At 38.5% G+C, this 22,330-nt stretch overlaps 1 protein-coding gene across 1 annotated transcript; it reads left to right on the forward strand.

Annotated features, from left to right (window-relative positions):
• Positions 1-1,098: 1,098 nt before the first annotated feature.
• On the forward strand, positions 1,099-6,595 carry steep1 (STING1 ER exit protein 1). Its single transcript, XM_046306152.1, has 7 exons — positions 1,099-1,350; positions 2,039-2,156; positions 2,377-2,418; positions 2,748-2,892; positions 3,213-3,302; positions 3,514-3,606; positions 6,294-6,595. Exons 1-7 carry the CDS (start codon positions 1,227-1,229, stop codon positions 6,354-6,356), a joined length of 675 nt encoding a protein of 224 aa, XP_046162108.1. The 5' UTR covers positions 1,099-1,226; the 3' UTR covers positions 6,357-6,595.
• Positions 6,596-22,330: the final 15,735 nt, after the last annotated feature.

Raw genomic sequence — 22,330 nt, forward strand, 5'->3', positions numbered from 1 at the left:
GTATATAGACTCCCCTTTTTTTCTCTGTGTTATTGACTTGTTAATTGTTTACTCCATGTGTAACTCTGTGTTGTCTGTTCACACTGCTATGCTTTATCTTGGCCAGGTCGCAGTTGCAAATGAGAACCTGTTCTCAACTAGCCTACCTGGTTAAATAAAGGTGAAATAAAATAAAATAAAAAATACATATTGACTACTCATTGTTGCTAATTGAATTCACAATAACAAATGTTATGTTTTATTTTTATTATTTTCATTTGTTTTGTTATTTTTTAAAACATTTGATTACAGACAGTACACCTATGTTGCAATTATATCTGGAATATTATGTTTTTTTCTCGCATGAATGATTGTAGAGACTGTTTTCATTGATCACACCATTGATTACACATTGAATAGATATTATGAAAATTATAGATTTACTGTCAATTGTGTTGGGCAATGTAAGTGTATTGACTAATGGGCTCCTGAGTGGCACAGTGGTCAAAGGCACTACATCTCAGTGTAAGATGCATCACTACAATACCTGGTTTGAATCCAGCCTGTATCACATCTGGCTATGATTGAGAGTCCCATAGGACAGTGCACAATTGGCCCAGGTTTGGCTGGGTAGGCCATCATTGTAAATAAGAATTTGTTTTTAACTGATTTGCCTAGCTAAAACAATTTGAAGAATGTGTAATTTACAGTACTAGCATATTTCAGCACTTCTAAGGAAACACATATCTTGCATTGTTTGCTATTTGATTAACTGGTAGTTAAAACGACGAAATTGTTTGATTAACTGGTAGTTAAAACGACGAAATTGAAGAGATACTATTATGTTGTGTATTGGTTTAATCACCAAAACCAATCATTACATTTCACAATAAACTTATGTTGAATCAATGTGGTGAGAGGTGTTTACAATCCAAATGAATGACAGATTTTGAATGAAAGACTGGCTCTGTTACAAGTGTGACCAGTTTGGAGTTTTATACTAAAAATAGTGAAAATAGTACCAAAGCGATAAAAAATGTTGTTATTTTACTTGAACACCGCCACCTATCGGGAGTGCTGGACAAGAAACCTTTTATACTCGCCTTTATATGACGTACAAGGTATACGTAATCATTAATCGACAAGATAGCAGCATGCTAACTCTGTTAGATAAAGCAAAAGTTTTTTGTCTATTGACTTTTTGCTTACCCCGTTTGCCCAATTTCAAGTAGCTAACTTTAGGAACAATGCCGAAAGTCGTCTCACGAAGTGTTGTTTGTTCAGACACCCGAGATCGAGAGGAATACGATGACGGAGAAAAGCCTCTTCATGTTTATTATTGTCTGTGTGGGCAAATGGTATTGGTTCTCGGTGAGTAGCTAACTAGTTAGCAGTTATCTAGCTAGCTAGCCATGGTAGTTAGCAAACGTTGGCTAGCTCTAATATTCAAATTGTGAAAAGAAAGTTCTGTATTTGATCTATAGCTAGCTAGTTAATCAAGAATAACATATCATAGTGAGCGCTAACGTGGCCCTAGGTAGGTAACGTTAGGTAACTAGCTAGCTTAGCTGCTACCACCACCACAAATGTTAGCTTAGCACTAGCCAACAGTAGCTACCTCGGCCAATGTGTTACACAGGCTGATAAGAGGCAGGGAAGTTAAATTGCGGATTTTCACAGTCAATTAACGTTACCTAGACAGGAGAAAGCTTTCAAATATTTCATCACACCACAGCCTTTAGTGCATCTATTTTCGTTGACCTCAAACCATCAGTATCACGCGCTGTTTACAGGGTGTAATGCTATTTCCCGTGAGTATTGAATAAGCATACAATGTGTCGGGTAATTTAGGATGCGTATTGCCCAGCTATAAAGTGGAGGTGAATTAGAATGTTGTTTCAGGCTTTTTATATTGTCTTGTTTTACCACAGTTCACCTTATGGTTTCACAATATTGAGCTACCTTAGAGAAAATACAGCCTGTTTTTGCAGACTTGTCAAATGTTGTATTAGGACACGAAACTGACATGCCATCATGTTCTTTCCCCTTGATTTTACAGACTGTCAACTGGAGAAACTACCGATGCGGCCACGAGACAAAGCAAGAGTAATAGATGCTGCCAAACATGCACATAAGTTCTGTAATGTAGAAGACGATGAGAATGTTTACATAAAAAGGTACTGAAAGGTTCACTGCTCATCTTGGTCTACTATCTAAATATCATGCTGATGAGCCTTCCACACCACTCATCTATCATTATTCATCAGTTTGATCTCAAATGTGAAAATTGCTTTGTGGTATTTGGCTACTCAATTTCAGTTGGTAAATGTGTTACTGAAAAAATGCCCAAAATATGAAATGTATGCAGATTGGTATTGTTTTTTTTTTCCATCACAGGGCAGAGGGAATTGAAAGGCAGTATCGCAAGAAATGTGGAAAGTAAGTTTGATTTTTACAGTATAATTTAAATATGAGTGATTTTTTAGGTCTCACAGTTGAACTGTAGGCCAAATAGCCTACTCTTAATCAACTTTGAGACTAATATAATTGTTATACGCTGTAATATTACTTATAACTTCCTGCTCTTCTTTTTTCCTCATTCAAAGCCCCTGAGAACCGCTCCTCAGTTCTCATCCACAATTATAAATATAACACATTTAAAAAATATAAAAAATGTAAGAGTAAAACTCGAGTGAACAGAAAATAATACAAATGTTACATTTCAAAATGGACTGGCTGACCTGCTTTTGTTCTCTCTTTCTGAACAGGTGTGGCCTACTTCTTTTCTATCAACACCAAATGAAGAATACTCCAGTTACATTCATCGTTGATGGAGCTGTTGTCAAGTTTGGCCTTGGGATTGGGAATACCAGTGTCTACAGTCAAAAGCCAGAGGCTCCTAAAAAAGTCAGGGTATGTGACACATTTCCACGGATTTTCAGTTTTGTAGTTAAACTAATAATTTGCATTCATTAAACAGTAATACTCGGGAGGCCCAGTAATGGCTTTTTTATTACATAATTGGTCTGAAAAGTGTAAAGGCTTATTAGTGTGTTAAATTTGTCCATTGTGCTGCCAGTCAGTATTTCTGAGCAGACAAAAAGGACATGAAATCCCATTTATGTTCCCAGGTGTCATTGATAGCCCAACAGCTTTAACTTAAATGAGGAAAAATCAGATACAAATGTTCCTTTCCTTGAGTTTAGCATTTTTTAAATTCATCCTTATACCAGGTAATGATGACAAAAAGGACTAAAGACATGGGGAAATTCAGCTCTGTCACCGTGTCTACCGTTGATGAGGAGGAAGAGGAAATTGAGGCGGTAGGTTTGCAGTTATGGTGTTTGTTGTGTGTGGGTTGAAGATTACATTTTGAATTGTTTAATTAAATCTTCGGCCTGAAGCCTAATCTTAAACCTGAAGATTACATGCAAGTCATTTTCTCAACCCTAAAATGATGTTGCTGGCTGGAAGAACATGTGCTCAGAAACAGTAGAAATGATTATACAATACATATTGTTTGGTCTTCTTCAGAGAGAAATTGCTGACTCGTATGCCCAGAATGCTAAAGTGATTGAGAAGCAGTTGGAAAGGAAGGGGATGAGCAAGAAGAGACTACAAGAGCTGGTAAGGATTCCAATTCCATTCCTGTCAAGTGTTTGAGCTTTATCCTGATCCTAGTGTGTGATCTTAATAGGATTTCTGACTCAGTTACCCAGTGTACACAACCATACAACTGTTATGTATTGGTCATACACTTAAGGTATACATGTAACATTTCAACCTGCAACTAGTGCCAAATATCAATTACATACAGTGCATTCGGAAACTATTATGACCCTTTGACTTTTTCTACATTTTGTTACGTTACAGCCTTATTCTAAAATGGATTTTAAATAAAGTGTTACTCATCAATCAACACAATACCCCATAATGACAAAGTGAATACAGGTTTGTTAAAAAAAAAAACTATTTACACAAGTATTCAGACCCTTTACTACGAGACTCAAAATCTCAGGTGCATCCTGTTTCCATTGATCATCCTTGAGATATTTCTACAACTTGATTGGAGTCCACCTGTGGTAAATTCAATTGATTGGACATGATTTGGAAAGGCACACACCTGTCTATATAAGTTCCCACAGTGGACAGTGCAGGTCAGAGCAAAAACCAAGCCATGAGGTCAAAGGAATTGTCCGTAGTGCTCGGCGACAGGATTGCATCGAGGCACCGATCTGGGGAGGGGTACCAAAACATGTCTGCAGCATTGAAAGTCCCCAAGAACACAGTGGCCTCCATCATTCTTAAATGGAAGAAGTTTGGAACCACCTTGACTCTTCCTAGAGCTGGCCGCCCGGCCAAACTGAGCAATCGGGGCAGAAGGGCCTTGTTCAGGTAGGTGAACAATGATAACTCTGACAGAGCTCCAGAGTTCCTCTGTGAAGATGGGAGAACCTTCCAGAAGGACAACCATCTCTGCAGCACTCCACCAATCAGGCCTTTATGGTAGAGTGGCCAGACAGAAGCCACTCCTCAGTAAAAGGCACATGACAACCCACTTGGAGTTTGGCAAAAGGCACCTGAAACAAGATTCTCTGGTCTGATGAAACCAATATTGACCTCTTTCACCTGAATGCCAAGCGTCACATCTGGAGTAAACCTGGCACCATCCCTACGGTGGAGCATGGTGGTGGCAACATCATGCTGTGGGGGTGATTTTCAGCAGCAAGGACTGAGACTAGTCAGGATTGAGGGAAAGATGAATGGAGCAAAGTACAGAGAGATCCTTGATGAAAACCTGCTCATGACCTCAGACTGGGGCGAAGATTCACCTTCCAACAGGACAATAACCCTAAGCACACAGTCAAGACAACGCAGAAGTGGCTTTGGGATAAGTCTCTGAATGTCCTTGAGTGGCCCAGTCAGTGCCCAGACTTGAACCCGATCAAACATCTCTGGAGAGACCTGAAAAAAGCTGTGCAGCGATACTCCCCGTCCAACCTGACAGAGCTTGAGGATCTGCAGAGAAGGAATGGGAGAAACTCTCCAAATACAGGTGTGCCAAGCTTGTTGTGTCATACCAAGAAGCCTCAAAAGCTGGAATTCACTCTCTAAGGTCCTTCAACAAAGTACTGAGTAAAGGATCTGAATACTTATGTATATGTGATATTTACGGTTTGATATATTATACATTTGCAAACATTTCTGAATCAGTTTTTGCTTTGTCATTATAGGGTAGTGTGTGTAGATTGAAGTGGACATTTTATGTTGTCCATTTTAGATTAGGGCTGTAACTAATCAAAGTGGAAAAAGTGAAGGGGTCTGAATATTTTCTGAATATTCTCTACATGCCAGCAGTAACTAAGAAATAGAAATCCACAACTAACATATACGTTTTAGAAAACTGCAAATCAGCTTTTTTTAACCCAACTAGCCTAGTGTGTTTGTGTGTACGCGCGCAACTTCCTGTATCAGAATTTGGTTCTTATTCAAAGTTAACAACAATAGCAGAAACATTAGCCATACAAATCTTCATGTCCTGTCAATGGATGTTTTTTGGATTATGAGAAGGTAAAGAAGCAATACAAAGCCATTCTAACCTTTTTCTAAGCAGTGTTCTTCAAATTTTTTTAAATTAATTGCAAAAATATTGTGTTCCTTTCAAAGGCCCTACTGGCCCAATGCAACTGTTCTGTCACCATCAAATCATTTCTGGGTAACATTTTTGTACCCTACTGTTATAGTTTTCCATTCAAATTGTCAAAAAGAAACCAGTAGCTTGGCAGAGATTCTGAATATTATTATTATTATATTATTGTTAATGGTTTATTTAAGCACTAAGACCCGGGGGGGTGTGGTATATGGCCAATAAACCACAGCTAAGGGCGGTTCTTAAGCACGGCGCAACGCGGGGTGTCTGGGTACCGCCATTAGCCGTGGTATATTAGCCATGTATCACAAACTCCTGAGGTGCCATGCTGCTTTTATTAACTGATTACCAATGTAATTAAAAATGTTTTGTTATACCCGTAATATACCACGGCTAATCAGCATTCACGGCTCAAACCGCCCAGTTTATAATAAATCGTGTACCGCCTGGTGATGTCACCAGCCAAGCAAAATCTCCACCCATGCAAAACCTGCTGATTAGAAGGTCCTGTGTAGAATGTATTATCAGGAAATAACACTGATTACATCTGTTTAGACTTAGTGTTAGTTTCTTCAGCTGTTGTACAATATGATTCAAAACACAGGAAAATATCATTTTGACTGCACTGGCCTTTTTAATATACACAAAGTATTTCTATCAACAGGCTGAACTGGAGGCAAAGACAACCAAGATGAAAGGCACCCTCATCGATAACCAGTTCAAATAGAGGGATGTGGGATGTGAGAGAAGCAAGACAGTTGTACATACTTTAACTCAAATGTACATAGAGATTTGCACTCTATGGTCCCTTTGAAATGTATTATGAAGCATTTTGGCTATGTTTTATATACTGTAAGAAAATTGTGACGTTGATTTAGAATTAAATGTGGAGCAGTGACATACAGTAATGTTATTTTGAATTTGATTTGTCAATTCAGCTGAGAAATAAAATGTGCTTGAATTAAGTATTGATGCTTGAAGTACTATCGCACTATATATGGAAACCATAGCAGAAAAAGTGGTTGTTATGGATTTAACAGGAATGCACACTTACATGAGATGCATTCCAATTTGTATTATTTTGTCACAGCTGTTCTATAATATGTATTTGTATGTTTTATGTGGATCCCAGGAAGAGTAGCTGCTGCACGTGCAGTAGCTAATATGGATCCTAATAAACTAAACTCCTTAGAGAAATTGAAGGTGCTGCTTTGTTTGAAACTTCTGATGGCCCCTTGCCAGGTAGAGTAGCTTGCCTTTGACTGACCCAAACTTCTGTCCGTTTAAGACGATGATAACATACAGTGCCTTGCAAAAGTATTCATCCCCCTTGGCATTTTTCCTATTTTGTTTTAGTACAACCTGTAATTTAAGTTTTTTTTTTTAATGTAATGGACATACACAAAATAGTCCAAATTGGTGAAGTGAAATGAAAAAGATATAATAGAGAAAGTGGTGCGTGCGTATGTACTCACCCCTTTCCTATGAAGCCCCTAAATAAGATATGGTGCAACTAATTACCTTCAGAAGTCACATAATTAGTTAGATTGCACACAGGTAGACTTTAAGTGTCACATGATCTCAGTATATATACACCTGTTCTGAAAGGCCCCAGAGTCTGCAACACCACGAAGCAAGGGGCGCAATGAAGACTGAGTGCTCCAAAAAGGTCAGACAAAGTTGTGGAGAAGTACAGATCAGGGTTGGATTATAAAAAAAAAATTCAAACATCCCACAGAGCCCCATTAAATCCATTATTAAAAAATGGAAAGAATATGGCACCGCAACAAATCTTCCAAGAGAGGGCCGCCCACCAAAACTCATGGACCAGGCAAGTCGGGCATTAATCAGAGACAACAAAGAGATTGGAGAATCTGACCACTGTAGGCCATGCACTCCACAGAGCTGGGCTTTTTGGAAGAGTGGCCAGAAAAAAGCCATTGCTTAAAGAAAAGAATAAGCAAACACATTTAGTATTCGCCAAAAGGCATGTGGGAGACTCCCCAAACATATGGAAGAAGGTCCTCTGGTCAGATGAGACTAAAATGTAGCTTTTTGGCAATCAAGGAAAATGCTATGTCTGGCACAAACCCAACACCTCTCATCACCCCGAGGACAGCATCCCACAGTGAAGCATGGTGGTAGCAGTATCATGCTGTGGGGATGTTTTTCATCGGCAGGGACTGGGAAACTGGTCAGAATTGAAGGGAACGATGAATGGCGCTAAATACAGGGAAATTCTTGAGGGAAACCTGTTTCATTCTTCAAGAGATTTGTGACTGGGATGGAGGATCACCTTCCAGCAGGACAATGACCCTAAGTATACTGCTAGGGGAAATATTTATACAGTGGGGCAAAAAAAGTATTTAGTCAGCCACCAATTGTGCAAGTTCTCCTACTTAAAAAAGATGAGAGAGGCCTGTAATTTTCATCATAGGTACACTTCAACTATGACAGACAAAATGGGGGGAAAAAATCCAGAAAATCACATTGTAGGATTTTTAATGAATTTATTTGCAAATTATGGTAGAAAATAAGTATTTGGTCAATAACAAAAGGTTATCTCAATACTTTGCCATTGCCAACAAAGGGTATATAACAGAGGTGAAACGTTTTCTGTAAGTCTTCACAAGGTTTTCACACACTTGCTGGTATTTTGGCCCATTCCTCCATGCAGATCTCCTCTAGAGCAGTGATGTTTTGGGGCTGTTGCTGGGCAACACGGACTTTCAACTCCCTCCAAAGATTTTCTATGGGGTTGAGATCTGGAGACTGGCTGTCCACTCCAGGACCTTGAAATGCTTCTTACGAAGCCACTCCTTCGTTGCCCGGGCGGTGTGTTTGGGATCATTGTCATGCTGAAAGACCCAGCCACGTTTCATCTTCAATGCCCTTGCTGATGGAAGGAGGTTTTCACTCAAAATCTCACGATACATGACCCCATTCATTCTTTCCTTTACACACATGGTGTTCTTTTGATGCAACTCAGCATTCTTTGTCCTCCAAACACAATGAGTTGAGTTTTTACCAAAAAGTTATATTTTGGTTTCATCTGACCATATGACATTCTCCCAATCTTCTTCTGGATCATCTAAATGCTCTCTAGCAAACTTCAGACGTGCCTGGACATGTACTGGCTTACGCAGGGGGACACGTCTGGCAATGCAGGATTCGAGTCCCTGCGGGCGTAGTGTGTTACTGATGGTAGGCTTTGTTACTTTGGTCCCAGCTCTCTGCAGGTCATTCACTAGGTCCCCCCGTGTGGTTCTGGGATTTTTGCTCACCGTTCTTGTGATCTTCTTGACCCCACGGGGTGAGATCTTGCTTGGCGCCTCAGATCGAGGGATATTATCAGTGGTCTTGAATGTCTTCCATTTCCTAATAATTGCGCCCACAGTTGATTTCTTCAAACCAAGCTGCTTACCTATTGCAGATTCAGTCTTCCCAGCCTGGTGCAGGTCTACAATTTTGTTTCTAATATCTATCTTTGACAGCTCTTGGGTGTTGGCCATAGTGGAGTTTGAGGTGTGACTGTTTGAGGTTGTGGACAGGTGTCTTTTATACTGATAACAAGTTCAAACAGGTGCCATTAATACAGGTAACGAGTGGAGGACAGAGGAGCCTCTTAAAGAAGAAGTTACAGATCTGTGAGAGCCAGAAATCTTGCTTGTTTGTAGGTGACCAAATACTTATTTTCCACCATAATTTGCAAATAAATTCATAAAAAATCCTACAATGTGATTTTTTGGATTTTTTTCTCATTTTGTCTGTCATAGTTGAAGTGTACCTATGATGAAAATTACAGGCCTCTCATCTTTTTAAGTGGGAGAACATGCACAATTGGTGGCTGACGAAATACGTTTTTACCCCAATGTACATGTTTTAATCAAACTATTTTATTAATCTATCAACATTAATCGCATTATTGTGTGCATGTAACAATACTCTGGTTGTAAATAAAACTCAGGAATCAAGTCTAAATTACTCCACTACATGAGCAGCTGTGTTTTAATAAGGGGTTTATACCCTACATTGAATCAATCTTAGGTTTTTTGATTAATCCTTGAAACCACTTAAAGTTGTATGGCTGTGCAAACGAATGCAGTATGATAGGACTCAAAATAGTGGTCCTTCTGTAGCTCAGTTGGTAGAGCATGGCGCTTGTAACGGCAGGGTAGTGGGTTCGATCCCCGGGACCACCCATACGTAGAATGTATGCACACATGACTGTAAGTCGCTTTGGATAAAAGCGTCTGCTAAATGGCATATATTATTATTATTATTATTAAATAATTGCTCAAGGGTTAACCAGAGTATGGATGAAGGAAAATAATCATCCAATTCCCAAGTCACTGCACCCAATTGATGTACAAAATATGTTTTAGAGAATATTGCTTTTGAGGACAGATCTTATCCACTATTTACAGAACAACCACAGGCTTAATCATAGACTGTATTGTATGCCAATTTACAGGACATAGTTACAGTACATGCATGAACTTACTATAGGCCTACAACTATAAATATCCCCGAAGTATAACAAACCTAAAATGTTACAAAACGTTATTATGATTGACAAAATAATCAAACAATATATGCATATTGACAGATTTATAAACTTCTCTCTTTTTTTGTGCAAATGTGTGGATGTTGATGTTTTTTTTTGTTCACTCTGGGATAGGAGATTTCTGGTAGCAACCTGTTTTCATCAGTGGTAGGGTGTTCTCCAAGAGGAAATAGGAGTTTCTACATATAGAGTAAAACTTGTTTATTGCCTGATGTGGTTGATGTGCAAGAACAAATGAACCGTTTACAGAGCTCGATTGCCACCTGGTGGTGTACAGAAGCACATCCATCCATGTAATAAGAGCAATGTGTAGATCAGTATTTATCTAAAGCATTAGCATACATGCTGTACAAATATGTGAAATAACTCAGTTTTTCCTAGAATAAATCATTATTCCAGCAATAATGAGTGCAAGAAGTGTCAGCTGTATAAGGAGGAACAGGGGCATGTTGAAATAAGAACTGTGGTGTTCAATACTGACAAGCTGTCATCCTAACTTAATGGGGTATGTTAAATTGATCTGTTTTTATAGGACATGGGCTTGCTGAGGGGAGGAGAATGCATTATTGTCACCTTATAGCCACTGCAGCTGTAGTGACCAAGCTGGACATCTAAATTAGGCCATTACGATTGAATTACAGCCTACATTTTGTAGAAGTGTTTTACCATTACACTTTTATGTTCTCTAATTATAGATTTTATCTATTGTCTTCGTAGGGTTTTACTATCCTATCAATCAATAACGTTGTTTTTTAAAGCCTTTTTTACATCAGCAGATGTCACAAAGTGCTTATACACAACCCAGCCTAAACCTCCAAAGAGCAAGCAATGCAGGTCTAGAATCGCTGTGGCTAGAGAGGAACCAGGGCTTGAGGGTTGGCCAGTCCTCTCCTGGCTGTGCCCAGTGATGATTATAAGAATACATGGCCATTAAGGCCAGATCGTTCTTCAAGATGTTCAAACGTTCATAGATGACCAGCAGGGTCAAATAATAATCACAGTGGTTGTAGAGGGTGCAACAGGTCAGCACCTCAAGAGTAAATGTCAGTTGGCTTTTCGTAGCCGAGCATTCAGAGGTTGAGACAGCAGGTGTGGTAGAGAGAGGGAGTTGATGATACTATGATGATCCTACTTTACAACTGCTCAGTAGCTGACAAGCAATAGACTTTTATCATATAGTTCCACTTGGTGGCAGCATTAAGTCAAAGTTGTGTTCTGGATATTGACGAGGCTGTTCAAGGAGATGTGGAACTACTCAGTTTGGTTTGATTTTAGTGGTCAAAGGGTTATCCAGCCAAGTAACTAGGCAAAATTATTGAAAGATGTTTGTACATTGAATAATGTACATTGGAATTAAATATGTAAGCCTACTCAGTTTACCAGTGCCCTTTTTTAGTGAGTCTTTGCAATGAAGAAAAACAAAATATCAGTGTTGGAATAGGAAACTTAACACAATTTCAAAAACATCAGAGCTAACTAACAGTGTTGTCAATCCTAAATGACAGGGGGGGGGGGAAAGATCAGGATTGGGTGCAATCAGTACCCAGCACGGTGTCCTATTACAATTACATACCCAAAATTGGCATGCCTGCACATTTCAAAACACAAGTAGGTTATAAACAACATTTAAGCTTGAGTGTTCCCTAATTTGTATTGATTGCTTGGGTAAAAGCGCCAGAGTTTTTGAAGTAATAACTCGACCAATGTTTTGTATTTTCAAGGGGAAACATTTTTGGATCAGCGCCCTCAATTTAACCTTGAAAAGCAAATGTATTTTGGATAGGTTCTAAACTGCAAAAATGTTTCATACGATGGTGTATACCTGGAGTTGATTCATAATTCTACACAATCTGATGATACGAAAATTCAAACGGTTGCATACAGTTTGTGTTTCATTTACAGTACAGTGTTATCGTGTTTGTGATAATTTTGTCTAAAGCCTACTAGCACAACTACTAGCACCACATTTCAGTCAGAAGTTCTCTGCTCTGCTGACTTTCATGTGTTTCTAATTGACCTTTTCTCCCTCCATTATTCCCTGTATCCCTGGGGGAGATCAGCTCTTATTCTATCCATCCTGCATTACAGGAAATAGTCACATCATCGATGTGGAGCGATACTGCAGTGTGTTAATGGTAGGGGGTGATACTTTAGAGAAATCTGACACTACAAGCAATCTTGCCAATATTGGCATGCATTACATATCAGCACCAGAATGTATAGATGAGATTACATGTACACTACATGACCTAGAGGTTGAATATCAGATCAATTCAACAGCGACTAATGAAGTGGGTTAGGCCATTAATATTGGAAATGATGGCATGAAATGCATTATTCACGTTTGGAGAATTGAGTGTGTAACTCAAAACCACGAAAGTGCAAGTCCAGCATGTCAAGTAACAACAGACTGAGACCACAGACGAGGGATTTACCCAGTAAATGAGGAACCTTTTCCCCAGTCTTAGTCTTTGTTGTTTTTAATGGCTCTTAAACTGTGAAGACAATACAGAAATCATACCATAGTGGTACAATGATGTACATTGATGTGTGATTGCCTCAAAATTGGGCCAGTCCAGGTGTATGTCAGTCCTGCGGTTTTCCACTTAGTGTTCAGGTGTAGAAAAAAAGTCACATTGAGATATATTTGGAGAGTCAATAGCACATTTCATGCATCTTGGAATATGGACTAGAGGAGAAATACATAAGCAATGGAATGGCAAGAATCCTTGTTCAATATTTGCAAACATAGTAATATATCTATAATACAATTGTCTAGTACCACACATAAAGTACCACACAACAAGTGAGCGTAACAAGTCTCAATAGAGATGTATGATGCTGTGCTGTCCTTGGTGCTAGCTGGTGATTGAGAAGACGGGAACAGTGGGGTTCTCTCTCATGCTGCCCTGTGGAGATAATGGCTCACTGATGTGGTTAATACAGACGGGCACCAGTCTGCAGCCTTGGTGACATCTCAATCAAGCGAGAAGGGCACCTTGTTGATACACAATTAATCCTCTCATTACTCGTGTGATCAGGCCTGCCTCACCAAGGGGCCACGCATTATGATCCGATTAGAGAGCAGTAATTGGGGGAGGGATCACATGCTCCTTTTGTTTCACTGGGAGGGTGAGTTCCTGGTTATCACTATCACACACTATCTATCTGAACAGTGAGGCTTTGTAAACAGACATGTACGCTCGGTCAGTGAGATGGTAGAAATTAATGTATCAAATCAAATTTTATTTGTCACATGAAATGCTTACTTACAAGCCCTTAACCAACAATGCAGTTCAAGAAATAGAGTTAAGAAAATAAACTAAAGTAAAAAAAATAGAATAGGTTACAAAATAAAATAACAATAACGAGGCTATATACAGGGGGTACCGGTACCGGGTCAATGTGCGCGGATACAGGTTAGTCGAGGTAATTTGTACATGTAGGTAGGGGTAAAGCCATCCACAGTACAGTTACAGTACAACTATTGCAGTAAAATGCAGTACAATTCGGATTAATTGAAGTTGATTCATGTTAAATTAATTTGTAAAGTATAGGCCTACAGTAGGTTTCTTGTCTGAATACCAATATCTATTGCTATACCTATTCCAAAATGAATGGGGGAATTACAATCACAGAGAGTTTTTGTCATTGCATGCAGTAAGTACACTGTACTGTCTTTTGACAGTAACATTTCATCTGTCTGTATATATTGAGCTCTGGTTCATTGCACTGTTGATGAAAATAATTTCATTATCATGTATCTTGTCAAATATAGTGAATTATTTCATGACATGTAAATATGGTGGATGCATATCAAACAACAAACTAAACTATTATGTAAATCAAAACATTATGCACTTCAATTTCTAAATTACCACGAATGTATCATATCAAAAGAGAAGAATGCCTTTGAGATGAAACCAGAGAGAGCCTCAATGGATGCAATGACATATGACTGTTAGACATGGCAGATGTCTCTTCAAGTCCCAATGGAGCATTTACTATTCATTGATTCACACCCTAAAATCAAAAGGGCTTTATTTTACAAGACGATTTGTATCATGTCATTGATGATATTAAATATGTTTCTGGCCCAAAATTAATTCCCTAGTCCAAAGTGATGGGAGCTTCCCCTAAAATTACATTGAAAATCCTGTTTTGCATGGACATTCTCTGTACTCATGACTAAAGCATGGCATCTACTGGCTTGCTTGTCATGTCTTATGATATTTGGCTTGCTGCTGAGATCCCCATAGTCCTTTGAAACCTGCCTTCCAGCCCTCCAGAACCACAACTTAGCTACAGCTTATGGGAGGTTTGGATGGTGGACTGGCTGCACACAACACTATCAATTATCTGCCCATGTAATTAATCAGCCTGCAGTGGATTCTTTATGCCATGAAAAAACCTTGCCTCCTGCAGAACAGATAAGTCAATCAAACAAACAATGCTCTTTAAAAAGCGAGCACAGGCCTACTGCAAAACACTAGCAAACAACAGCTACTAGGCCGATAGCTGTATAAAACAACAAGTGATTCAAATATGGTCATTTGTTACTTAATTGTAATCTATCAACTTTCAACATTTGGTCAGCTTTCCGAGCAAAGTTGCTTCTATGTAGTCTAGTGAAACTGCCAATGAAACAGAAAACATTGGAGAGGACCCTGCTCGGACCCCTTACGTAAGCAAACTGTTTATTTTGAAATAAATAGACAGGCAAGTTTTGGATTACAAGTTCAAGCGGCAGGCCTTTTGTGCTCTCAAATGAGGAGCATTCGTGTGGAAGTGATACTTCCTGACATTGGGCCCACATGAACTAAGTTATGTGAAATGGACCTCATCAGCGCCAATCATATCAGCTCCTCTGAGACAGTGGGAAACTGGGAATGCAAGCTCTGCTTGCGACCTAGTTGGGATCTTAAAGAGACAAGGCACATTTTGTTTAGGAACATTTCTTGACATCATGCTCGGATTAACATTTAGAAAATGAAGAGACCATACAGTGCATGTATACGAAGCTAAGAAGCACCGTGTTTATGCAGTATCAAGTCAAATCAAATGTTATTGTCACATGCTTCATAAACAACAGGTGTAGACTATCAGTGTAATGCTTACGGGTCCTTTTTCAACAATGCAACAATAAATAAAACAAATAAAAAATATATAACTATAAACAGTGACACGAGTAATAAATACAATATAAATACTGCCCTTGTGGAAAACCTTTAGAAGGGACAGCGCTGTCCATGGACTCCCATACTGAAAGCCACAATTATTATATTCTTTCTGACAACGTGTTAGTGAAATCTCAGATTGGGACTGACATATATCAACCTGGCTGTATTGACCTGCAGCAATGTCCCTCGCCGACTCTGTCACATGACATCACCTGTTTTTCTGTTTCAGCTAATAAATAGCATTCTGTCCCCTGCTCCAGACTGCCCCTGTGGCACACTCTGTTAGAGGAGTTGTGTTAGCTACAGTAACTTAAAAACAAAAGGAAAGCGTTGCCAACCCCACCAAGTCTATAGTCTAAAGTGGAAACAAGGCCCCATTTTAAGAATGCTGCTCAACTGTTGCAATTATGACATGCTAATGTATAATGATCAGCTTGGACTCCTGGCACAGGGAGAGAAAAAATATATTGTACTAGTAACTGTATACTTGTCTAGTTTTAAATTTGGTCAGTTTGGTCCTGGAATTTCCATGAAGCTAGGAATGACCATGCACTCATGGCAATCAAAAATAACAAAACTAAAACTAAAAAGTTAATTAAATATTATACATATGCCAAAGAATGCAATATCAAAGTTTTTGATAAATTATTGGACTGAATTACTGATACATTCTAATTTGATGATTTCAGTATTTTTCAATTGTTGCTTTTACAGCTTCTGTGCCATTTTTATAAAGCCTGGTTTGTACCTAAACAGAGAACTATACAAATGTATGTCAACAGATTACTGGCATACTTTACTGTATGTTCCCTGACCCAATCTAACAATGACAGGTTAATAGAGAAGGGAACCAGGCAGCTGCTAGTGGAGCCTAGCTGAGTGCTGCTGATCAGGATGAGGGAATGATTGGATGAGATGGCTCCCCTAATGGAAGTGAAAACATGATCTGCCTCCATATCTACTGTGGGAGCACATAGGAGGAAATTAATCTTTCACAGGAACATGAATTTAAAAGGAAAAGTAATCAAACCCTCACTGCTCAACAGAGGACTCGTTATATAGGTACTACAGAGACATGAAGTGGGTCTCTACGAGCAGACATGAACATTAAATGAGACAGCAATATTAGACAGATAATCTATTTTTACAATGGTATATGTGGGATAGGGAAAAAAGTAGTAACTCAATTACTGTAGGAGGGCTGTATCACTTCAACTGTACATAAAATAAACAGCCTGATCTAACACATTATACTGTATAAACATACATTTACAACAATTTACAGCTATGATTAAACAAAACATATATAGTAAAAATAAAATTACTGCGATTATCTAGATGTTTAGCTACTTTGGGGCATGAAAAGTAGTAGTTAGGGTTGGATTGACAATTACTCACGCTATTTGAAACATTAGTAGGAAGGGAAATTGTTGGGACCAATCCAGTTAGTTTGTGATGCACCAAGTAACAATCACAAAAGCCTTCGTCAATTTAAACTACAGAGAGAGGATTATTTCCCCAGCCTTAGCGGTTGTTTTATTTAGTCCTCAAATGTTAGACGATAACCCTAATAACCCTCATGCCTTGTGTTGTTCCCTTACCACTGCCCTTTCAACAACCTTCAAAAAGGTACCATGTTTTTGGAATCTCGCCCTCAGGGCTAGATTGAACTTGTTGATTAATGGGTGCCATAATTTCTCCTTGTACCTTTTTCTTTTCAAATGCATTTTTTCCCTAGGCAGACGTGTAGCCTGCATGACCTCAGCGCAGGAACCACATCTGCTCAGTGCACTTTACACATGGTAGGGCATGCTCAGAAGTGCACCTCTCACTGCTTTGACCTGAAGGCCTTTTATGTCTCACTCTCACTGTGTCATGCCGCTCAACAGAACAGGGGTCCGGGGCACTGCTGTGGCTGCACCATGACACTAAACACCAGTAAAGGATTTGTTACACCTTATAATAATTTTAATGAATACGCCAATATACATTTTTATAAAATGTGAATAAATTAGTAAATATTTTATAAATAATTATACATTTTATAAATTAATTTGAATGCTTTTAACATGATTTAATACAAATATTTATACATAATGAAATACACAACATGAAAATTATTATTTATAAACAATTTGTTAGTGCTTATTCATGACAGTTATTACATTTTACCAAGGTTTTTTTGGGATGGGGAAGACCTTTTGTTACACATGGTGATTATTTTCACACACACCCCAAAAGCAAAACAATCTTACGAAGAACTTCTCATCTCACTTCATTTTTCTCCCTCAGGTTAACTTGAGCATTCATACTCTCATTTAAAAAAATGTTATATTACAATGTACTTTTAAAATATCTTAATAACTTGTACACCAATAAATGCACAAAGGAATATAAACATGTTAAAGTGATTTTTTTTTTTGTATTATCATTTTTTAGAGTGATTGGAATTCACATCGCTCCATTAAATAGGGTTGTTTTTCCTTTACCTTTATTTTACTAGGCAAGTCAGTTAAGAACAAATTCTTATTTTCAATGACAGCCTAGGAACAGTGGGTTAACTGCCTGTTTCAGGGGCAGAATGACAGATTTGTACCTTGTCAGCTCGGGGATTTGAACTTGCAACCTTCCGGTTACTAGTCCAACGCTCTAACCACTAGGCTACCCTGCCGTTGTGTTCAGTTCAATTTGGTTGTAAACTGTCATTGTAAATAAGAATTTGTTCTTAACTGACTTGCCTAGTTAAATAAAGGTGAAATAAAATTAAAATAAATAAATACAATTTTCAAGGATATCTGCACAGGGAATAATTTTTCTTCTTCTTTTCCGTTGTCTCTTCTAATCATATTCCCTAATTTCTGCCATCTACAGGGAAAGCAGAGGACGCGCCACAACCTAATGAATTCCACCTGGCCTTTCTTTATCTGCTTGGCATTATAAGTTTGAGAGTTGTGTTTAAATTTGTATTGAATAAACAATATGGGATTGTATATGCAATAATGCTATAATTATACCCGCGGGTTGTATTTCCTCAAAGGAAATTAAGCGGGCATGTCATCCTAAATCCCAAAATGCAATGGAAATGACTTCCAGATTTCACTGCATCTTAGAGTTCATGGTCTCGGACCATGCTGCACAGTTTTCTCAAAGGCTTCGCATCACCCTCTGCGGATTTATTCTAACCTCTTATAGGGGCACAGAGAGGTTGCATGGAAAACTGTAAAAACAGAATGCCATATTGCCATGAATTTGCATACGCAGTGTAAAAATGGTTCTCTGGATCTCATTAATTCAGCTGACCCTATCAGCCTGTGGAGCAAGTCAAGGCGTGGCAGTCGTCTCAGGATTGTGAGCTCCCCTGTTAGTATTGGCATGCGTGTGAAGACCACAGAGAATGGGCTTGAAGCATATTTATTTTCTTTTAGCTGTCCCATCCCTCCCACTAAAGCTCTCTGGATTTTATGAGCTATACTCCCGCAGAATGTACTGTATTCTGGTGATGTAAATAATGTTTTCATGTGATTTGTTGTTCTTTTGTTTGAATAACAAAGCATAATGTTAGAGCCAGCTAACTTTATATTAGGGGAGTTTTGTATCACTATCGCAGAACATAGTGCCGTCCGAAAGTATTCATACACCTTGACTTATTTCACATTTTGTTTTATTACAGACTGAATTCTTAACTGATTAAATATTTTTTTCAATTTCACCCATCTTACACACAATACCCCATAATGACAAAGTGAAAGCACGTTTTTAGACATTTTTGAAAATGTCTTGAAATTGAGATATAAGTATGTATTCACACCACTGAGTCAGTACTTTGCGGAAGCACCTTTGCTCTCTAAGAGCCTTCCAAACCTGGATTGTGCAACATTTAACCATTATTATTTGAAAGATGCTTCAAGCGCTGCCAAATTGGTGTTGATCATTGCGAGACAACCATTTTCAGGTTTTGCCATAGATTTGTGTAGATTTATGTCAAAACTATATCTCAGCCACTCAGGAGCATTCACTGTTTTCTTGTTAAAGTAACTCCAGTGTAGATTTGGTCTTGTGTTTTAAGTTATTGTCCTGCTGAAAGGTGAATTCATCTCCAAGTGTCTGTTAGAAAGCAGACTGAACCAGGTTTTCCTCTAGGATTTTGCTTGTGCTAAGCTCCATTCTGTGTCTTTTTATCCTGCAAAACTCCCGTCATTAACGATTACAAGCAAACCTGTAACATGATGCAGCCACCACTATGCTTGAAAATATGGAGGGTGGTACTCAGTAATGTGTTGTATTTGTATTTTCCCCAAACATGACACTTTGTATTCAGGACATAAGGTGTATTACTTTACCACATTTTTTGCAACATTACTTTAGTGCCTTGTTGCAAACAGGATGCAATTTTTGGAATATTTGTATTCGGTACAGGCTTCCTTATATTCCTTGAAGAGTAACTACAATGTTGTTGCTCCATCCTCAGTTTTCTCATATCACAGCCATTAAACTCTACATCTTTTAAAGTTACCATAGGCCTCATGGTGAAATACCAAAGCGGTTTCCTTCCTCTCCGGTCACTGAGTTAGCAAGGACGCCTATATCTTTGTAGCGACTGGGTGTATTGATACACCATTCAAAGTGTAATTAATAACTTCACCATGCTCAAAGGGGTATACAATGTCTGCTTTTTTATTTTTACCCATCTACCATTAAGTGATATTCTTTGCAAGACATTTGAAAACCTCCCTGGTCTTTGTGATTGAATCTGTGTTTGAAATGCACTGCTCGACTTTACAGATATTTGATACAGAGATGAGGTAGTCATTCAAAAATCATGTCACACACTATTGAACACAGAGTGAGTCAATGCAACTTTACCCATCTACCATTAAGTGATATTCTTTGCAAGACATTTGAAAACCTCCCTGGTCTTTGTGATTGAATCTGTGTTTGAAATGCACTGCTCGACTGAGGGACCTTACAGATATTTGTATGTGTGGTGTACAGAGATGAGGTAGTCATTCAAAAATCATGTCACACACTATTGAACACAGAGTGAGTCAATGCAACTTATGTCACTTGTAAAGCACATTTTTACTCCTGAACGTATTTAGGTTTGGCATAACAAAGGGGTTGAATGCTTATTGATTCAAGAAATTTCAGGGTTTAATTTTTTATTAAATGTGTTAAATATATACAGTACCAGTCAAAAGTTTGTAACACCTACTCATTCAAGGGTTTTTCTTTCTTTTTACTATTTTCTACATTGTAGAATAATAGTGAAGACATCAAAACTATGAAATAACACATATGGAATCATGTAGTAACCATAAAGTGTTAAACAAATCAAAATATAATCTTCAAAGTAGCCACCCTTTTCCTTTGCACACTCTGGCATTCTCTCAACCAGCTTCACCTGGAATACTTTTCCAATAGTCTTGAAGGAATTCCCACATATGCTGAGCACTTGTTGGCTGCTTTTCCTCCACTCTGCGGTCCGACTCATCCCAAACCATCTCAATTGGGTTGAGGTCGGGTGATTGTGAAGGCCAGATCATCTGATGCACCACTCCATCACTCTCCTTCTTGGTCAAATAGCCCTTACACAGCCTGGAGGTGTGTTGGGTCATTGTCCCGTTGAAAAACAAATGATAGTCCCACTAAGCGCAAACCGATGGGATGGAATATCACTGCAGAATGCTGTGGTAGCCTTGATGGTTAAGTGTAGTTGAAATTTAAATAAATCACTGAGAGTGTCACCAGCAAAGCACCCTCACACCTTAACACCTCCTCCTCCATACTTTACTGTGGGAATCACACATGCGGAGATCATCCGTTCACCTACTCCACATCTCACAAAAAACAAAAATCTCTATTTGGACTGTTACTGATGTGTCTGATGTGTCTGTTACTTGAACTCTGTGAAGCATTTATTTGGGCAGCAATTTCTTAAGCCGGTAACTCTAATGAACTTATCCTCTGCAGCAGAGGTAACTCTGGGGCTTCCTTTCCTGTTGCGGTCCTCATGAGAGCCAGTTTCATAGCGCTTGATGGTTTTACCGACTGCACTTGAAGAAACTTTAAAAGTTCTTGAAATTTTCCATATTGACTGACCTTCATGTCTTAAATCAACCTCTTAAGGATTAGCCCCTTTAACATTTTTTTGCCTAAAATAACATACCCAAGTCTAACTGCCTGTAGCTCAGGCCCTGAAGCAAGGATATGTATATTATTGGTACCATTTGAAGGGAAACACTTTAAAGTTTATGGAAATGTGATAGGAATGTAGTAGAATATAACACAATCGATCTGGTAAAAGATAATGCAAAGAAAAAAATAACCATTCTTTTGTATTTTTGTTGTACCATCAGCTTTGAAATGCAAGAGAAAGGCCATAATGTATTATTCCAGCCCAGCTGCAATTTAGATTTTGGCCACTGCATGTGCAAAGTTTTAGACTGATCCAATTAACCATTGCATTTCTGTTCAAAATGTTGTATCAAGACTGCCCGAATGTGCCTAATTTGTTTATTAATAACTTTTCATGTTCAAAATTGTGCACTCTCCTCAAACAATAGCTTGGTATTTTTTCACTGTACTAGCTACTGTAAATTGGACAGTGCAGTTAGATTAACAAGAATTTAAGCTTTCTGCCAATATCAGATATGTCTATGTCCTGGGAAATTTTCTTGTTACTTACAACCTCATGCTAATTGCATTAGCCTATGTTAGCTCAACCATCCCATGGAATGGACACCGATCCCGTTATTTTAATGACGCTATTTAGAAAAAGACCTAGTCTTTTACCAAATAGGGCTGTCTTCTGTATACCAACCGTACCTTGTCACAACACAACTGATTGGCTCAAAGGCATTACGAAGGATATAAATTCCACAAATGAACTTTTAACAAAGCACACCTGTTAATTGAAATGCATTCCATGTGACTACCTCGTGAACCTGGTTGAGA

Source organism: Oncorhynchus gorbuscha, linkage group LG16 (genome assembly GCF_021184085.1).
Source record: "Oncorhynchus gorbuscha isolate QuinsamMale2020 ecotype Even-year linkage group LG16, OgorEven_v1.0, whole genome shotgun sequence".
Taxonomy (NCBI): Eukaryota; Metazoa; Chordata; class Actinopteri; order Salmoniformes; family Salmonidae; genus Oncorhynchus; species Oncorhynchus gorbuscha.

What these genes read in the sequence shown, in the direction of transcription:
- steep1 (XM_046306152.1), top strand. Translation starts at nt 1,227, where the DNA reads ATGCCGAAAGTCGTCTCACGAAGTGTTGTTTGTTCAGACACCCGAGAT. An exon ending in GAGAATGTTTACATAAAAAG is followed by an intron (nt 2,157 to 2,376) that starts GTACTGAAAGGT and finishes TTTCCATCACAG; the next exon opens with GGCAGAGGGAATTGAAAGGC. An exon ending in AGGAAGAGGAAATTGAGGCG is followed by an intron (nt 3,303 to 3,513) that starts GTAGGTTTGCAG and finishes GGTCTTCTTCAG; the next exon opens with AGAGAAATTGCTGACTCGTA.